Below are 18,325 nucleotides of genomic sequence, written 5' to 3'. Positions count from 1 at the left end.
AAAAGCTTTGCAGTAGGCGACTAGTGTGTTGACAGCCTTAGTAGGCTCTGCCTGCCTCTGTCTGTTGTTTGCTCTGCCTCTACCTACCCTTGACTCCATGCTTTCCACCCTACCAGTCCCAATTGGCACCAGCCACCCCTGGTCCCAGGACATTTGCTGCTGTGGCAAGGGGATGGTGGCTTCTGGTGCTCTTCAATGCAGCCAGCCAGCTTGGGGGTCCACATAGTTCTGTCCTCCAACAGAAGGAAACAGCTTCCCCAACCCAGGAGCTGCCACCTGCTGGTTGAGAGCTGCAGCCCAAAGCATCTTGAGGGCACCAAGTTGGAGGAGGCTGACATATATGTTTTATATTCTCAAAAAAGGGAACAGCCCTGACAGATAAAACATGCAGATTATGATATCACAATTTATTGTGTTGCATATAATTACCAGGCTTATCTTGTCACAGACAGGTTTGCATTTCATGGACTTTTTGCCCCATTTACAATGTTTTTCTCTATATATGTGTTAGTTTTTCTATAGATAGATAAATGGATTCCAGTCCATAAAAATGTAGGCCACAACAGATCTGTCTTCGGAGTACCACAGGAATCTTTGTGTGCGTGCAAGTTTGTTTTAACAGATGAACCCAGCTACCCCAGTGGAGAACTGGGGAAGTAGTTGTTTGTTTTAGGATTTTGTTTTTGAATTAAGAACATAAGAAGCGTCTAGGCCCTAGGGTTACCATCCCTGGATCATAAGAAAAGAGTACACAAGTACACTCTTTAAAAGAAGATGATGATCCGGGGGCTGGATTTTTATTGACGTAAATATAAAATTTTAATTGAAAGACCAGAACCTTCAATTAGTATCATCACAAAAATCAAATTAAGTCACAAATTAAAGTAGGTAACCATGTACATTGCAAGTACTTTTGCAATAAACATACATGAAAGAGATCAATAATTAGAACTTTAACAAAACATGTAATATAAATATAAAATTTTAATTGAATGAATATTTTGCCTTACTTCAAACTTCGGCTAACAATTTTTTGTTTTCCGTACAATAACTGTAAAATTGTAAGCAATCAATTTTTTTGAAGTTATATTTAACCATTAACAAATTTTTCACAGAGTTGACAGCCAGTCTATTTCTTTCATCAATCCATTGAGCGTTCATCATGCTGAACACTCTTTCAACATTAGCATTGTGGCTTGGTATTGCAAAAATGAAAGAACATATTTTTAAAAACTCAGAACTCGCAGTTTTATTCCCTTTTTTGAAGTAATCTACCCATTTATCCAACGATATTTTCCTTGAAAATTCTGCATTCGTGTCCATGTTTTCCAAAAATATATTTAAATTAGCTTAGTCGAATAACAAAGCGTCATCGATTTCTACATTTTTCATTTTTAAATACACAAGAGTTTTTTCAATTTCATTCCAAGCTGGTCTGTCTTTTAATTTCATCCATCTGAAATTTTTAAATTCCTCTAGAGAAGACGTCCAATTTTTGAGATATTCCAAAGCTCTGTCATATACGTTGACAAACTCGCCTTTCATAGTGCCGGATCTTGGTTCATTAGAATTAATTCTAAAAATTTCTTTAACTTTGAGCGGAAGAAATTCTTGAGACTTTCGCGCCAGTAAAATATCTTCAACGGATTCTAAAATGTTAACGATTTCTATTGCCCTTTACTGGCGTATTGGCAGTACGCCTCATAATCAGCCTTGGCTTTCTTGAACATCGGATATTGTTCTTGAAGTTCGTCAGAAAATTTGTTTTTTCGCCGAGACATTGTCTTCTTTGGGGTTCTATCTAAAATATACATATATATAAAGATATAATTATTATAAATTATCACACAAAATAATAAGAACAAGTTACAACGTACCAGTACTGGAACAATTTCTTTATTCCCGTTCTCGTGGATATTATGATGGTAACGCTTGGGTAACAGTAACAGTTAATTGCAAATCCTTAAAAATAAGAAGAAATTTCAACGAACATTACAGACTGATTCGATAATTAAGCTTTTTCTTACTTCAGTTTTATTCAAAACTCGAAAGAACTGTCAACTCATCAACTGTGAACTGTCAGGACACGTCACATTTGGTACACAGAGGTTATGTGTCGGGTTTCAGCTTTCTAATTCCAGGCACAGATGTCACTGGCACCAACATAACTCGTTGTCATTACCGACCGTTAGCAACAGAGTACAAGCATTATTTTTTTATATAAATAGTAACATAAAATAATAAATTAAGTTAGGTTAGATAATCTGATTTTTTTATTTTGTCATTTCAAAAAGAGTACATTTGGCTTCGATAAGTGAAAAGTAAGAGTACGCTGTTTTACCATCCCATAAAGAGTACATGTACTTCAAGCGCCCTCCTTGATCAGACCAAAGGCCCATCTAGTTCTTCATGCTGTTCACAGTTATGGAAGTCCACAACAGGACATGAGTGCAACAACACTCTCTTCACTTGTGATTTCCAGAAACTGGTATATTCAGATGCATACCACCACCAGTACTGGAGGCAGTAGCCCCTGGTAGCCTTGTTACCCATGAAGCTGTCTAAAACCCTTTTACAGCCATCCAAGATGGTGGTCATCACTACATCTTATGGTAGCAAATTCCAGAGTTTACTATGTGTTATGTAAAGAAGCACTTCCATTTATGTCCTAAATCTTCCACCATTCAGCTTCATTGGGTCACCCTGGATTCTAATATTATGAGAAAAGGAAAGGTCTCTCTGTCCACTTTCTTCACATCATATAAACCTCTATCATTATCCCCCCCCCCCCGCGCTGCTTTCTCGCCTTTTTTTCCTAACTAAAATAAAAAAACAGCTGGCCTTTCAACAATATATGGTTTACTTTTATGGACGTAGGAAGCTTATGGGCATTTAAGGCTGAAATCCTATCACACTTCTAAAGAGCAAATCCCACTGGGTTTACTTCTGAATAAACATTCATGGCCTAGCTTTACTTGGCTGTAATCGGATGCACATTAACTAACTGGAAATGGCACTAACTGAAAATAGGCAGAGGTCTTTTAAGGCAGGGACTGAGAACCTGTGGCCCGCCAGTTTTCTGTTTGTTTTGGTTTTTTGGACTCAAACTCCCGCCAGTTCCGGCAAGCATGATCAGGGATCATGGGAGCTGTAGTCCAACACTGGAGGACCATGCTTTTCCCTCCGCTGCTTTACTTCGAAATCTAATATTAGAATAAAGTTGGTTTTATTAGGGGGAGGCACTAGCTAACTCCCGCTAATGCTGCAAAACGTAGCATATTTATTTTGCAAATAAACCCCCTTAAAATCACTGGGACTTACTTTTTTTTGAGTAAATAAGACTGCAAGCCTTACCATACCTGGCAGGGTTGGAAATAAACCCCATTGATCTCAGTGAGGTTTATCCTCCAGCAAAACAGGCTACGGATCCTTTAAATATAACGGCGCGGCGGGCACCCCTTGCCCTTATGAAGTGCCCCTATGAAGAAGAAACACAGATGTAGGAATCGCGTTCTGGACAAACAGAACACTTTTGGCCCTTTTCCCTTTCCGTACGAAACCCGGAACTATGGCTCCTCCTCAATGCTCACCTTCTCCCTGCCGGTGCCTTTCGGCTTCAGGTCAGTCCCAAGATGGCGAAGTTGCTGAGCTGCATTGTGGGCCCGCGGCTGTACCGGGTCTATCGGGAACGAGACCCTGTCAGAATCCGTCGCATTAGAGCTGAGGCCGAAGACACGTCCCAAGGCCTCCTAGAACCTTCTTGGGTGAGTCTTGTCGTTTCTTTGCGTTCACCCTGTAGAGGCTTGGTACCTCCCACGTCATCCTTTATCGGTATAGGGGACGGGGGCGAAGCCATTACTCCTAAGAGGAGAGTTAGTCCTGCTTTTCTTGATGTCAGCGCACAGTAACCTAAGCCCCGTGGAAGAGTGATACCAAGTGAGCTATGCCACTACGATGCCGTGTGTGTGTGTGGGTGACAGATCTGAATAACTGAATCCCTTACTTAAGCATAGAACACGACCAGCATGGACAATGCCATTGTTGAGGGTCTGGGCCATTTTTATAGGATGAGACCATTGTGAGACACGGGGGAGGAATTGTTTTATCCTTGAAGATAATGTCCAACAATGGGAGGTGACTAGTGTTGAAGGAGGAGGGCGGCAGCATGGAGAAGCAGAGAGAGAGAGAGAATAGAAGCTGGGATGTTTATTTCTTCCTCTGTTGTACAAGACTTCCTCTTCTCCGCCCCTCCCTCCAAAATTAGCAGTGCCATACTTTCCCGTTCTTCTAACAGTTGCATTACTGGCAAAGATCCAACAGGTGTAGCTGTTTTGACATGACACTGCTGGGATGAGGAAGGCTGTCCCTAATCTATGCCTGCCTAATATGAATCTGTTAAATTAGCCATTTCTCTTCTTTAAAAAAGATACACCCTTCTTTTCTGTATAAAAGCCCTCAAGGCAGCTCTCATCTATAAGAACAAAGCAGCACAGGATTAAAAAGGTATAAAAAAGGGAAAGCAGAGAGAATGGAAGCAAAATTAAATGCAGTTTCCAGCAGTTAGCAGCAGTGGAGGGGGAGGGGGAGTCACAGCCAAATCCCTGGGGGAATTAAATGTGTGTATTTGGCACCTACAACCCTTTGAAGTTGGTGCATTTCCAGTATCTTAATAGAGTAAATGTACTTGGCAACTACCAGCCTTTGAAATGAATGCCTTTCCAGTGCTTTAGACAGGATGCCATCACAGAATAAAATACACCTCCAGTCACCCCCTGTGTTAAGTCAGAAAGCGGGATACTTGGAGGCAGACCAGTGAGGAAGATTCACAAAGATCAAGCAGCTTAGGAGCATAGGAAGCTGCCCTTATGCTTAGTCAAACCACTGGCCCATCTGTCTCCCCCACCCTTTACCAAACTGGTGCCCAGCAGGTGTTGTGCTGGCTGGTGCAGATGGCAGTTGTAGTCCAAAACACCTGGAGGGCACTAGGTTGGCAAAGGCCGGTGTACACTCCTTAGCAGCAGTTGCCCAAGGTTTCAGGCAGGAGTCTTTCCCAGCCTTACCTGAAGATGCCAGCACTACACACTGGGTCTTCTGCATGCAAAGCATGTGCTCTCCTATCGAGCTACGGCCCTCCTTCAGGTTAGTATGGGAACAGCCATTTAGAGCTTTAATCGTTGAACTCAGCACTTAGCATTGTGTCCAGAAGTGAAATGGAAACTAGCGAGGGTCTTTTAAGAACTGCATTCATTTAGGTTAGTCCCAGTTAATTCATAGCCCGCCTGGCATATTCTGGACCATTTGAAGCTTAGAGACAACTTTTAATGTGTGCAACACGTTGTAGTAATTGAATCTGGATCAGACTGCACATATAGAGCATGGGTGACTGCAACAAGCCCGTCTCTGTCTAGGAGGGTATGCATGCATAAGTTGTAAGAGGGTGCTTTGTCCTGTGGCATTCACCCAGGTCTTCAAAGTAAAAGCCAGGTCTAACTGCACCTACAGACCGTGACTTGATTCTGCAACATATCCAATTTGCCCTTCAGTTGAGGATTGAAAGGGGAGATGGATTAGGGTTGGGTAAACTGTGGGTGGAATTCAGTGCTACCCCTACTTAGAGTAAACCCATTTAAGCTAATAAACATGACTAACATAGGTTCATTAATGTCAGGGGGTCTGTTCTGAGTAGGACTTACTTCAGTACTGCCCTGTGTTTTGGGACTTGTTTGCTATTACTGATCATCTCATAAGAACATAAGAAGAGCCTGCTGGATCAGGCCAGTGGCCCATCTAGTCCAGCATCCTGTTCTCACAGTGGCCAACCAGGTGCCTGGGGGAAGCCCGCAAGCAGGACCCGAGTGCAAGAACACTCTCCCCTCCTGAGGCTTCCGGCAACTGGTTTTCAGAAGCATGCTGCCTCTGACTAGGGTGGCAGAGCACAGCCATCATGGCTAGTAGCCATTGATAGCCCTGTCCTCCATGAATTTGTCTAATCTTCTTTTAAAGCCGTCCAAGCTGGTGGCCATTACTGCATCTTGTGGGAGCAAATTCCATAGTTTAACTATGCGCTGAGTAAAGAAGTACTTCCTTTTGTCTGTCCTGAATCTTCCAACATTCAGCTTCTTTGAATGTCCACGAGTTCTAGTATTATGAGAGAGGGAGAAGAACTTTTCTCTATCCACTTTCTCAATGCCATGCATAATTTTATACACTTCTATCATGTCTCCTCTGACCCGCCTTTTCTCTAAACTAAAAAGCCCCAAATGCTGCAACCTTTCCTCGTAAGGGAGTCGCTCCATTCCCTTGATCATTCTGGTTGCCCTCTTCTGAACCTTTTCCAACTCTAGAATATCCTTTTTGAGATGAGGCGACCAGAACTGTACACAGTATTCCAAATGCGGCCGCACCATAGATTTATACAATGGCATTATGATATCGGCTGTTTTATTTTCAATACCTTTCCTAATTATCGCTAGCATGGAATTTGCCTTTTTCACAGCTGCCGCACACTGGGTCGACATTTTCATCGTGCTGTCCACTACAACCCCGAGGTCTCTCTCCTGGTCGGTCACCGCCAGTTCAGACCCCATGAGCGTATATGTGAAATTAAGATTTTTTGCTCCAATATGCATAATTTTACACTTGTTTATATTGAATTGCATTTGCCATTTTTCTGCCCATTCACTCAGTTTGGAGAGGTCTTTTTGGAGCTCTTCGCAATCCCTTTTTGTTTTAACAACCCTGAACAATTTAATCTCATTAAATTAATCTCATTGCGGAACCCTTGATAATCCTCCATGAAACCCCAGGCTTCCTTAGGACACTCTCTGTAAATCACTGTCCTAGTTCATTACTGATGCCTCTGTAGGCAAACCTTATAAGGAAAAGGCTGTATCAGTTACATGCTAACACACCCAGGCCACATTCACAGCATACATTTATTCCACTTGAAGTAGTCATGGCTATTCCCAAGGAATCCTGGGAAAGGTAGTTTGATAAGGGTGTTGAGATAAGGGTTCTTAGGAGACCCGTATTCCCTTCATAAAGCTACACCTCTCAGAGTTCTCTGAAAAGAGGGACTGACTGTTAAACAACTCTGAGCATGGTAGCTCTGTCGGGAATAGCAGTCTCCTAACAACTCTCAGCACCCTTATCAAACTATCCTTCCCAGGATTCCTTAGGGGAAGCCATGACTGTTTAAAGTGGGATAATAGCGGAACAAATGTAGGGTATGAATGTGGCCCCACAGCTTGCAACCTGAGAAAAGGGAGGATCAGGTTGCTCTGTCTCTTGCTATCAGTGGCATCCTTGGGTACATCTCTGCTGCCTTGACTTGAGAATATAGTGGGATAAACAGGTGTGTTGGCTTTTTTTCAAGGCTGACATAACTCTTGCCCATTATGCACTATGTTCTACCTGGCACACATTACTACAAGACTGTAAATTCTGAACACTGCATTAATGACCATTTCACTTTGCAAGGAAATAGGTACGGAGGCTTTGAATGAGCTTTCTCATCAGGGGTGACTAACCTGTGGCCCTCCAAATGTTGGACTCCCAACTCCCATGAGCCTCAGCCAGCATGGCCAATGGTCAGATAACAGCATAGTCTGAGGGCACATAAGGCCACCACCTGGTTGAAGCTAAGTGGGTCGGGGTCCAGTCAGTGCTTGGATAAGTGACTGCTTGGGAACCACATCTACATCACCCTGGGGTCCATGATGGAAGAAAGGCAGGATACGAGTGTAAGAAAATAAGTAAATAAAATGGTGGCAGTTGGAGTCCAATATCTTCAGTGCTTGTTAGTACTAAACAATAATCACTAAACAGTTACACTAAATTCATTACAACATTTACGTTATCAAGGAGGGTGTACTTGCAACTTTCTCTTTCACTTTTGCTGTGCTCCAGTGTCGTGCAATTTTCATGTGCTGCACCATCCCAGAAATGCAAAGTAGATTACGGTGCAGCACTTTTGCTTCCTGTAGCTTTTGGCACATGTACCTCCTCCTCCTACAGAGTGACAACTAAAGACTCAGAACTTTCCAGGGGGGAAAGGGGGAGGGGCTTGTAGTTAGTTAAGTTGTTGGAAGTTTGGTGGCATGGCATAGCTTTGTATGCAAAGGTTCCAAATTCAATCCCTGTCATCTGCAGGACTGTGAAACATTCAGGCCTGAAATCCTGGAGAGCTGGTGCAATAGACCAATGATTGGATTTGGCCTAAGACAGCCTCCTGTGTTCTTTCTTATTTTCAGAAGAAGAAAATGCCCTTGTTTGCTTAAAGCAAGTAAATATAGGTAGGAATATACAAGATCACCAAATTTAGTGCAGTGGATAATTCTCCAAGTGTTTCTACAGGACAGCATCACCTGGATACTTGGGGCTGGATTTTTCTGCCCCTGAAAACTTCCCAGCCCCTCACTCAGAGTATTACATCTATAACAATCTTCCAATAGATAGCCTATTGTGAGTCATTTATAATGCCTGGCCTCAAATATATTTTTCCCATGGTTCTTTGTATACATAGAAAAGCAGCCTTTAACCCAGTTGATTCAGTTTGAAGACAGATTCAAATGTATTGCCAAGCCATGGTTTGGGACTACATTAGTAAGTCTTTTATTTATTTATTCAACAAAATTTATATACCAATTGACTGCAAATAGAACCTCTAACTGGTTTACAAGAAAAGCCTTGTGCCTGCATAGACTCTCCTCCCCCTCTCTCTCCTCCTGTTCCACTTGCTGATTCCTTCTCTCAGTCCTGGTTTCACAGCAAACCATAGTTTGCTGTTTGCTTGAACTCGCAAAGTGATGGTTTGTGCAAACACCCCGGGGTACCATAATTTGCACAAACCTTCATCAGCCCAGCTGAAACAAATGGCAAGCTTAGGTTTGCCAAGAACTCGGAACTAAAAGAAAGAACTGGCTTGTGGAGAGATAGGAACGTGCTTCTACGTATGGCCAAGCCTTAATTTGTCATTTCATCTGAACGAGATGTACAAATACAAGCTGAACACCATACATGTAAAGATTTAGTTTTAACCAGGCTATTTAAAATGTTTTCTTTTCTTTTTAATCCATGTTAAATTTGCCATTGTTTTCCATCCTGTTAGGCTAATCACTGGAAGTGTTTTCCTTTGTGTTCGTATTGCCTGGGGTTCCATTTATTCCCGCCCCCTATTGTGCCAAAACTGTCAGTGGGTGGCCGTGCTGATGGCAGCTCAACTGTGCTGTTGTCACAATGGCTATCACTCTTCTGCTGTAGACTCCAACAAGTAGCTGCAGCTGCCAGCTAATTCTCTTTGGCTGGCAACAATTCTTAGATGGGGCATGCTCAAAATAACAATTTTTCTCTCCTAGAGCTGTTTAATTTGGTCCCAGCGTCACACAACAGCCATGAAATGGCCACTGCATACCTTCCAGTGGGACCCATTTTCTTACTGTGTGCTATTTGCTCATGTGTACACGCTCTGTACCATCTGGAATATCCAGCTTCATAGCCGCATGAACAGTGGCTTGTAACCAGCTAAAATTAAACCAACTGCGTGTGTAGAGCCACTTCTGCAAGTGCAACAGAATGTCCCCTCCCTCTCCTACCCCATGTGCCCATGCACTGCCCCCAGATCTGCTCCAGAGGGGGGGGGAACCCAAAGCAGATTTGGGGGAGGGAGCACGTAGGGAGAAGAGAGGGAGGGGACGTTCCATTGCACTCACAGAAGTTGTTCCACATACTGTTGGACACAACTCAGTATTTACTGCCTGCCTTGAGAACTGAGTCTGGTGTATGCTGAATTTTGACACTTTGAACTCTCCAGTCTTATGCAAGTGAGGTGTTGTGCAGTACTGGAGCTAAATGTATTTGCAATATCTACCCATAAAGATTAGCTGTGCTGCGGAAATGTAGATTTCGTTACCACCTATGTGTCTCACCTTGCCTCCAGGGAGCAAAGGGCATGGGGTTTAATCTCTTAACATTTTGAAGATAACAGTGTCAAAGAAGATGCAAGGTGTTAGCTGCAGCTCCTGGGCCTTGATCACTGTAGTGCAGCCCCGTGCCATCACAGCCTGCACAGATGGTGGTTGGTTATGTGTGGCACTGATAAAAGCTGTGCAGTGTTCCCGGCCTGCTTTTGGCACATCGCTATGGAAAGGTCTGTTGATCTTCCGCCCCCAGAAAAGAGAGGATGATGGCTGCTGGTCCCTGGGGCAGCCTTTCCCAACCTAGTGCTCTCCCGTTTTGGATTACAACTCCCATCACTCCCAGTAGTCCATCAAAGCACCCAGAAGGCTGCGATAGGGTTTAATTTGAACTGGAGGCTCCCCGGAGGTCAGCCCTGGAACCTATGCAAGAGAAATACGGTCCTAAATTTTGTGGTAATTCCAGCCTACCGCCACTCGTCGAAGACTGAGGACAAGGCCAGTTGCTGGAAACCACAGGAGGGGAGAATATCCTTGCCCTCAGGTCCTGCTTGCGGCTTCCCTTGGGCATCTGGTTAGCAACTGCGTGAACAGGATGCTGGGCTGGATGAGCCAGTGGGCAGCACTCTTCTTATGTCCTTAAGATGTCCAGGTCGGATGATGTGACTTTTCAGATGGGTGCCTCTATTAGAGGATTCACCCCATTATATCATCTGTCCATGAGCATACTTTATAGTGAGACCTAATTTTTTAGGATCAGTTCTGGATCCTGTACTGTATTTTAATATGCCTAGTGCCTTTAAATTTCTCTCTGTCTCTTCCCTGTCCCCCCTTTTTTTTCCTTTGCCCGAACAACAAGTTATGAGGCTGTAGTTCAGGTAGGAAGTCTTGAACCAACACGAGCCATCGGAATGGCTGCTTTAGTGCAAACCAGATGTTTGTATGAATGCCAATATAGCATCAGTAAAGGTTTCTGTCTTGAGGGAACTGGAGTATAGTTGCCTAGAGATACAAGTGCAGGCTTAACTGGTTAACTTCTTTGAGGCATCAGGTCCCCCAAAGTCAGAAGAACAACATGTGCCAGCTCTTTGAAAGCAGAGTTTCCTTTCCCCTGATCCTATTGCTACGCTGCTGTCTTCTTGCCCTTCTTCAAAAGACTTAAACCCAAATTCAGCAAATGTTCCATTTCTTTCCACAGGAGTCTTATTACCAGCCACGGACCCTTGAAAAACATGCCGATAGCATCCTCGCACTGGTGAGTATCTCCCCCCCCACCCCTCCCCCATATACTCTTGTCTTCCAGCTGTTCTACAAGTCCTAGTGATGATACACATGCTACAAAATGAAGTGGTAGAGTGGGTTGTTCCACTTAGCTGACAGATGGGGATGCTTTTGTTAAAGAGTCCCAGGTGTTTGTTTGGGTTAAAAGAAAAACTCCATAAAAGTTAGAAAAGAAAACTGGGTTGCACACCTCAAATAGAGTAATATAATCGAGTCCATCTCCTGCTGTGCTAGCTTTCTACTAGCGGGGAGATTTTTTTTATTTTATTTTTTTAATGCAGAACAGGGATATTCAAAGCCATGATTCTGTTTCCTATCGCCTGAAGTGGTACTGGTCATATTACCACCTCATTCCCCCTCCATTTTTGCTGTGAGTGTAAGTCCTGGCACAGGTTTCACAGAGTGAGGTAATAAATTGATGTGATTGTATTGTAGGCTGTTGAGAGAAGTGAGGCCTCATTAGGAGCACAGCAAAAGCATGTTTACTTGCAACCCAGTCCCCCATGGCTTTCACTAGTAGCCATGGATACACCCTCTCTGTGGCAGCTCTGCACTTTGCAGCCTTGAGTCCCTGTTGGCTCTAACCATTGAACTTGGTCCCGTGACTCCCTTCTTTTCTGCTGCTTTTAACCCAGTGCATCTACTGAAGACCCCCAAAGTCCCTTGGAAAAGTCGGTTCTGCTTGTGACTTAACACCCTTCCTTTACTCTGTCCTTGCAGGCTTCCGTACTGTGGTCCATTTCCTATTACTCCTCCCCGCTCGCTGTGTTTTACCTGTACCGAAAAGGTAATGGGTTGCTGGTTTCTATGGGAATCCTTTGGCAAGATAATGCCGGTTCCAGCATAGCACTAGAAAGCTTCTGACACTGGAGGTTATATGGAGGGGGACTCTAACTCAGTGGTAGAGCACGTGTTTTGTGTGCAAAAGGTCCCGGGTTCAATCCCTGGCGTCTCCAAGTAGGGCTTGGAAAGATTTGTGTCTGGAAACCCTGGAGACCCAGTGCCTTTCAGTATAAACACTCTGAAGCTAAATGGACTAGTGGTTTGAGATGGTAAAAGGCAGCTTCCTGTGTCGGACACTAAATCCTAAACTCTGCACTGGAGCACACTATTTCGCCACAAGAAAATGGCTGGTCTGCTATGAGAATTCAAGTCACTGATGAGGCCAGGTTACCCATCTACAGACGAGTCTGCAATGCTCTGTCTTCACATTAAGCGCCGTTGGATCACTCAGTGAGTCCCAATGCAGAAAGAGACCCACTTGCAGAAAAAACTTCGTAGAAGATCTTTTTAATTTTAGGGAAAAGGCAAGTATGTGGGGACATGGATAGATCATGCGTGGTGTCGAGAAAGTGGATAGGGAGAAGTTTTACTCCTTCTCTCATAATACTAGAACTTGGGGCTGTCAAATGAAGCTAAATGTTGGAAGCTAAATGTTTGTCTGTCCAGGACAGACAAAAAGTAAAGACTTCTTCATATAACGCATAGTTACACTATGGAATTCACTCCCACGGGAGGCAGCGATGGCCGTCAACTTGGACGGCTTTAAAAGAGGGTTAGACCAATTCATGGAGGAGAAGGCTATCGGCAGCTCCTGGCCACGATGGCTCGGCTCTCCCTCCACTGTCTGAGGCAGCATGCTTCTCAATACCAGTTACTGGGAATCACAGTGGGGAGAGTGGCTGTTGCACGCAGGTCTTGCTTTTGGGCTTCCCATAGGCATCTGACTGGCCACTGTGAGAAAAGGGTGCTGGACTGGATGGGCCTTTTGCCTGATCCAGCAAGGCTCTTTTGTTCTTGTTACTTCTACTATCAGAAGTCTGGAAAACAGTGTTAATATCCCATTTCAGCATTTGTCCCTTCTAGAACAGCGGTATTCTCTCTTGGGGAGTTGCCCTGCATCATGCGGTAGCTGCATTTCAGTGCCAGACAAAGGATTCCTTGTGTGTGTTGTGTGAAGAGTGACATAGAGAGGTCAGAAGGCTCACTTGTGCCCTGCAAATGTTTCCTCAGAACTCTTGCTGTTCTTCAAAAGTGTGACAGCCAACCAGTCATAGTATTTCCCCAAATTTCAAGGAGGGGAGGGGTGAGGCCAAGGCCTTCTAGTGAGTTCATCGCTGTGGTGAAATTTGAATCGGGGTGGTGAAGAGCTTCCTGCATCACAGCTTGGTCTCTTAGCAACTCATCAAATATTTTATTCCTCTTTGAAAATAGGCAGGTAATATTAGAAGTATATTGTACTTCCCCTTTACGAAGCTCAGATCAGCTTACGTTGGGCTCCCAGTTGTCTCCTATCCATTTTGTGCTGTGGTGTGTTTGCTTTTATTGTGAGAACATTTTCTTTAGAAAGGGAACTAAACACATTCAGTAAGTGATAAACAATACTGCAATGGCAGGTGTTCCCAGACTATCCACTGGGCTGAGTGAGAGTCTTGCTTTCCCCACAGCCTTAATATATTTTTAAAATGACTTCCCACATCATGAGTAACTCCTTAGCAGCTAAGTGAAAACATAAATTGTTCATAACAAGGAAAGGATGTACTATTGGTGGGATAGCTCTTATCAGTTTCTAAAATCCAAGATTCTGAGGCTACTCACCTCTCCACTGGCATTCCTCCAACAGTCCATTAGAAGGCATAGGGATCTTTGGGTGGCCAGGACCCTTGGTGCAGGAGGCCTAGTCTAACCACAGAGAGGGAGGACCGGCATGTGATAGGCCAGGCACCCCTCGCATGAGGGGCACATATGCTCAGAGAGTCCAGGGTCAGACTACCAACCCCTCTGTTTCCACTCCTCCAACAGTCCATGCAGGCAGCCTACAAGTTCCTCATCAAAATCTAATCTTTTTTTAGAAGGGATACAAGTTCGAAGCCCTCATGGTTTCAGATGCTAATGTCTTGTATTGAGAATCTCATTTATGAGATTGGTGTGGAATTTATCTGAGAGACTCTTAATTTTCTAATTTCAGTCAACTCAGTGTTGTTTAACATGTCATGTTGTTCCTACATGGTTGCATAACAAGGAGTGTGTTGATGTCACATGGGAAGAATATCTGTGTGTTTCATGTATCACTCCCTCTAGTAGTGAACTCTGATAACAAGTGCTGAAAGGCTTGTTGCCAAAAAAAAGTTTTACAATATGGTCCAAAGAACCCTTAGGTTTGCAGAAGTGTTTTTTTTTAGAGAGGGAGAGAGAGAGAGAGAGAGAGAGAGAGAGAGAGAATGTTCATAATCCTTTGAAAAAGGTGGAGTGGATTGCTCTGCTTGAGCCATACAGCATATAATATCCTGGAAGAAGGCATGGCTGGCTGGATCCCTGAACAGATGCGTTCTTGCTAGTGTTGCAGGTACCACTTGTCTTTCTCAGATCCTGCCTTTCCATTCAAGTGTACAAAGGAATTGGAATATAAAGCACAAGAACTGCAGCCTGCATAGGACATATGAATCATGATATAGCACAGTATTTCAGTGTGAAAGCTATGGGGCAGTTGATGTTCTTGTAAGCGCTCAAGTGGAGGGCTAACTTTCTTTCTGCGAATGCTGAGAAGCTGGTATGCCTACTGAGCTTCACCACACATGTGTTGGTGGTAGATTATGTACTTGTCTGTTCCCATGTGATGGTATAAATGCTTCAGGCGTAATTTTCACTGTTAAAAAAACCCCATCTGTAGAAAGTAGCCTTTAAAGTTCCAAGCCCTTGTTCTGATTGCCTCCCCTCTCTGCCTGTCTCTCTTTGTAGGGTATTTAACGATGTCGAAAGTTGTTGCTATTTCTCACTATGCCGGGACTATGCTGCTCTTGCTGGCTGGGATTGCCTGCCTCAGAGGTGAGCGTTTCCTGGAGTCTGAAGGATAGAGTGGGTAGAGTGTAAAGCTATTGGCAGAAGTGGGGGATTTGCTGCCCTCCAGATATTCTTGGACTACAACTTCCATCATCCCTGACTGTTGGCCATGCTGGCTGGGGCTGATGGGAGCTAAAGTCTGACAATACCAGGAGGGCCTCAGAGTTCTCAGCCCTTGTCTATTGAGTCAGGAGCCTTCCCTGGATTTTGATGGCAGGGAATCTTCGGGTTTATAATTTTTATGTAGTGCCATCCATGTGTTTAACTTATTTAAGCCATTTGTGTGCGGTCTTTTTTGGGCTAGCCCTTCAGTGGTGACTCTTCCCATTTTAAAAAACACAAAAGTCAACACATCATACTACAGTGATAAAAACAGTAAAACTGTAAGGAAACAGCAGTTAAAACTTTATAAATATAAATATTGATGGACTTGGATCCGGAGGCCAGGGTTCAAATCCTGCTCGGCCGTGAAGCTAACTGAGTGACCTTGGGCCAGTCACTCGCCCTCCTCCTAACCTATCTCACAGGGTTGTTGTGAGGATAAAATTGGAACGGAGAGAGCCAGGAAAGGTGGGATATAAATGTAATAATAAAATTAATATGCTTGGAGTAGACTCCCTGAAATCAGTGGGCTTGAGTCAGTCATGGGCTCCTGCTGGGAGGAAGGGTGGGATATAAATCAAATAATAAATAAAATATCAGTGGGTCTCCTCTGAGTATAACCCAGTTGGATTCAACCCACTTTATGTACATGTGCTTTGCAGAGTAGCACAAGCAAAAAGGTAGGTCCATGCCCCAAGGAACTTCCAGTCTACACTTCAACAATAGGGGGAAAGGAGGAGAGACAACTAGAGGAAGGTAGGATGAAAGAGGCAATCATAACAGGAAGGATATTTGCAGTTGTGGGGCACCAAAGGGTAAAAGCAAAGGCTCCATAGCTAGAGAAATTTTTTTGAGGAGGGACCTGAAGGCAAAGAGAGAAGAGATGGCACCATGTAGATGTTCCAGGAGAATATTCCAAGCAAGAAGAGGAGCAGGGTGATGGGGCTTCACTCGCTGAAAGTGCTGGCTCTTCTTCTCAGGCATTGGTCGTTGGACAAACCCCCAGTACATCCAGTTCATCACCATCCTTGAGGATGCATACAGATATGGCACCCCCGAGCACAAGGTAAGGGTGGCCATGATTCACAGGCACCATCCTGATTGACTCCTGTGGCCCTCCAGGTGTTGCTGGACTCCAGTTCCCATCACCTCTGACCACTGGCCGCTGGGTGGCGCAGATGGAAGTTGCGGTCCGACAACATCTAGAGGGCAACAGCTTCCCCATCCCTGATCTGTTTGGACGTACCCCTTGCCTTTTCCATAGCCTCTCTGTGGCTTAGAGTTGTAAGGAAAGCGCTGGTTCTACCGTATCCTGCATTTGTCAGCAAGGTCTTTGATCCTGGGAAAGAATATTGCACGCGCGCTTATACGGGGAAAGGTTTATCTCACATCCAGCCTTCCTCTGAAAGGAAGTTGAGCTGGAAGTAATATTATATTGATTCCATGTCTACTTGCATTATTTTCTCATCTTTTTTCTCTTTCTGTCTGTGTCTCAACAGAAGAAACTCGCTAGCTACAACTTTGACTTCAGGAGTTGGCCTGTGGACTTCCGGTGGGACGACGTCACAAGTCGGTGGGTGGGTGCAGGGGAAACAGGAGCTCAGTCTACCTATCTCTTTTTCACTATCCATATACCCTCCCAGGGAGGCCAACGCTAGCTGGTGTTAGGCTTCCTGCTGTGTAGTTCATAAAATTACATTGCAGTAGATGTGAATTGAATGGAGAATGTGTATAAAAGCCCACCAATGTGCACATTCATCAGGCATCTTGGAGCGCACACATGAATGGCACCAGCAGGGGATTTGCACATTAGCCAATGTGTGCAGTTTCTAAATGGCGTGTGGAAATTCACAGAACATTTGACCGTTGAGGTTTACCATACGTTTCTGGTTGCTGTGCGTGTTCTTACCTTGGGGACTTTGCACATTCACTGGCAAATGTGTGTAAGGTTGGCATCATCCAGCACGATTTGGTGGTTTTGCATGTTATCTACTCAGGCTGCAGAGTTGCCTGTTCCTTCCAAATATGCATATGTGCTCCATAATCTGTAGGCCAGCCTTCACCAACCTGATGCCCTCCAGATGTTTTGGACTGCAACACTCATCAGCCCCATGCTGGCTGGGATTGATCGGAATTGTAGCCCAGAACACCTGGAGGGCACTAGGTTGGCAAAGGCTGCTCTCAGGAATGCACAGCCACTGATTTTGATGTAAGTTCCATAGTGATCTTGCAATAGCCATGACGCATATTCCCCCCTGTAAGAGATGTCAGTGTTTTCACTTCCAACTCTCTCCTGGTCTATAACCCCTGCAGGTCAGATTCACGAAATGTTTCTCTGTTGCGGTCAGAACCAAAGCACCGAAGTATGGTCAACGGCTTCCTACATACCATTAAGAAGCTACCCTGCCAGATTGCCAGGTATACCTGCTGCTTACACTTTGCCCTTCATGATAGAGGGAGTGTGCAGAGCTTATTCAGGTGGGGAGTAAAGTATAAGGAGTAGTCCAGAAGCATGAGTGTCTGCATGGTGATGCACTGCCAGCCTCCACATTGTTTGGGCTTTGACAAGCTAGGCTTCCAGCTTAAGAGGCTGAAAGACTGGATGTCTCAAAATCAGCTCAACAGCTTGATTTGTTGATTGGCCAATGGATCCAGACGGCTGGATACAGTAATGGAAGGAGGCTGGATGATTGGCACAAGGGGGAATTCTTTTGGGATCTTGGGGCACAAAAGTGCCGATTGGCTAGTGGGGGGTGAATACTTAAAGTGGAAGGGAAAGGATCAGATGATTATTCATTCGCCCTGAAAAACATGAGGTCTGGGAAATGAAGATAGTGGCAGAGAGCTGTGGTTCACTCATTGGCTGTGGGGGGGTGTCTAATTTTGGAGCTTTGTTTATTGATGGCTGTGGATGCAATAAGCCACATAACTTTCCATTGAGTTTTCCATCCACGGTTGTGGAGTCCCCCAGTGAACAGCTGATTCTGTACCTCGGAGGCACCAATCCTTTATTTTCCCATCCTTTTTTCAATAGCTATTTAGTGGCTCACACCTTTGGACGGCGTATGCTGTACCCAGGCTCTGTGTATCTACTGCAGAAGGCCCTTATGCCCATGTTGCTTCAAGGACAGGCCCGACTGGTGGAGGAAGTGAGTAAATGCTAGCCGAGAATTTACTATCCATTTCTC

General features: G+C 44.5%; 1 protein-coding gene and 1 long non-coding RNA gene across 5 annotated transcripts in view; one reads left to right on the top strand and one right to left on the bottom strand.

Moving 5' to 3' along the window:
• Positions 1-763: 763 nt before the first annotated feature.
• On the bottom strand, positions 764-3,992 carry LOC133380982 (uncharacterized). 4 transcript variants are annotated; one of them, XR_009761603.1, is made up of 3 exons: positions 3,591-3,992; positions 3,360-3,478; positions 764-1,801 (listed from the first exon to the last, which is right to left on the bottom strand). It is a non-coding gene; the product is annotated as an uncharacterized LOC133380982 (long non-coding RNA). The 4 variants fall into 4 exon arrangements; XR_009761602.1 differs by lacking the exon at positions 3,591-3,992 and adding an exon at positions 1,878-1,962 and having other exon boundaries at positions 3,322-3,567; XR_009761604.1 differs by lacking the exon at positions 3,591-3,992 and adding an exon at positions 1,878-1,962 and having other exon boundaries at positions 3,360-3,567.
• ABHD16A (abhydrolase domain containing 16A, phospholipase) overlaps positions 3,473-18,325 on the top strand; it is a 29,937-nt gene continuing 15,084 nt past the window's right edge. The window contains exons 1-8 of the mRNA XM_061619291.1: positions 3,473-3,764; positions 11,113-11,169; positions 11,916-11,982; positions 14,934-15,020; positions 16,118-16,203; positions 16,637-16,710; positions 17,451-17,555; positions 18,172-18,286. Coding sequence (XP_061475275.1) covers positions 3,633-3,764; positions 11,113-11,169; positions 11,916-11,982; positions 14,934-15,020; positions 16,118-16,203; positions 16,637-16,710; positions 17,451-17,555; positions 18,172-18,286 — 723 coding nt within the window. The 5' untranslated portion in view covers positions 3,473-3,632. The remainder of the gene's footprint in view (positions 3,765-11,112; positions 11,170-11,915; positions 11,983-14,933; positions 15,021-16,117; positions 16,204-16,636; positions 16,711-17,450; positions 17,556-18,171; positions 18,287-18,325) is intronic.

The sequence above is a fragment of the Rhineura floridana genome, chromosome 3 (genome assembly GCF_030035675.1).
Source record: "Rhineura floridana isolate rRhiFlo1 chromosome 3, rRhiFlo1.hap2, whole genome shotgun sequence".
Lineage (NCBI taxonomy): Eukaryota > Metazoa > Chordata > Lepidosauria > Squamata > Rhineuridae > Rhineura > Rhineura floridana.
Note: the sequence above shows the minus strand (reverse complement) of the source record. Positions and strands in the feature narration are given on the sequence as shown.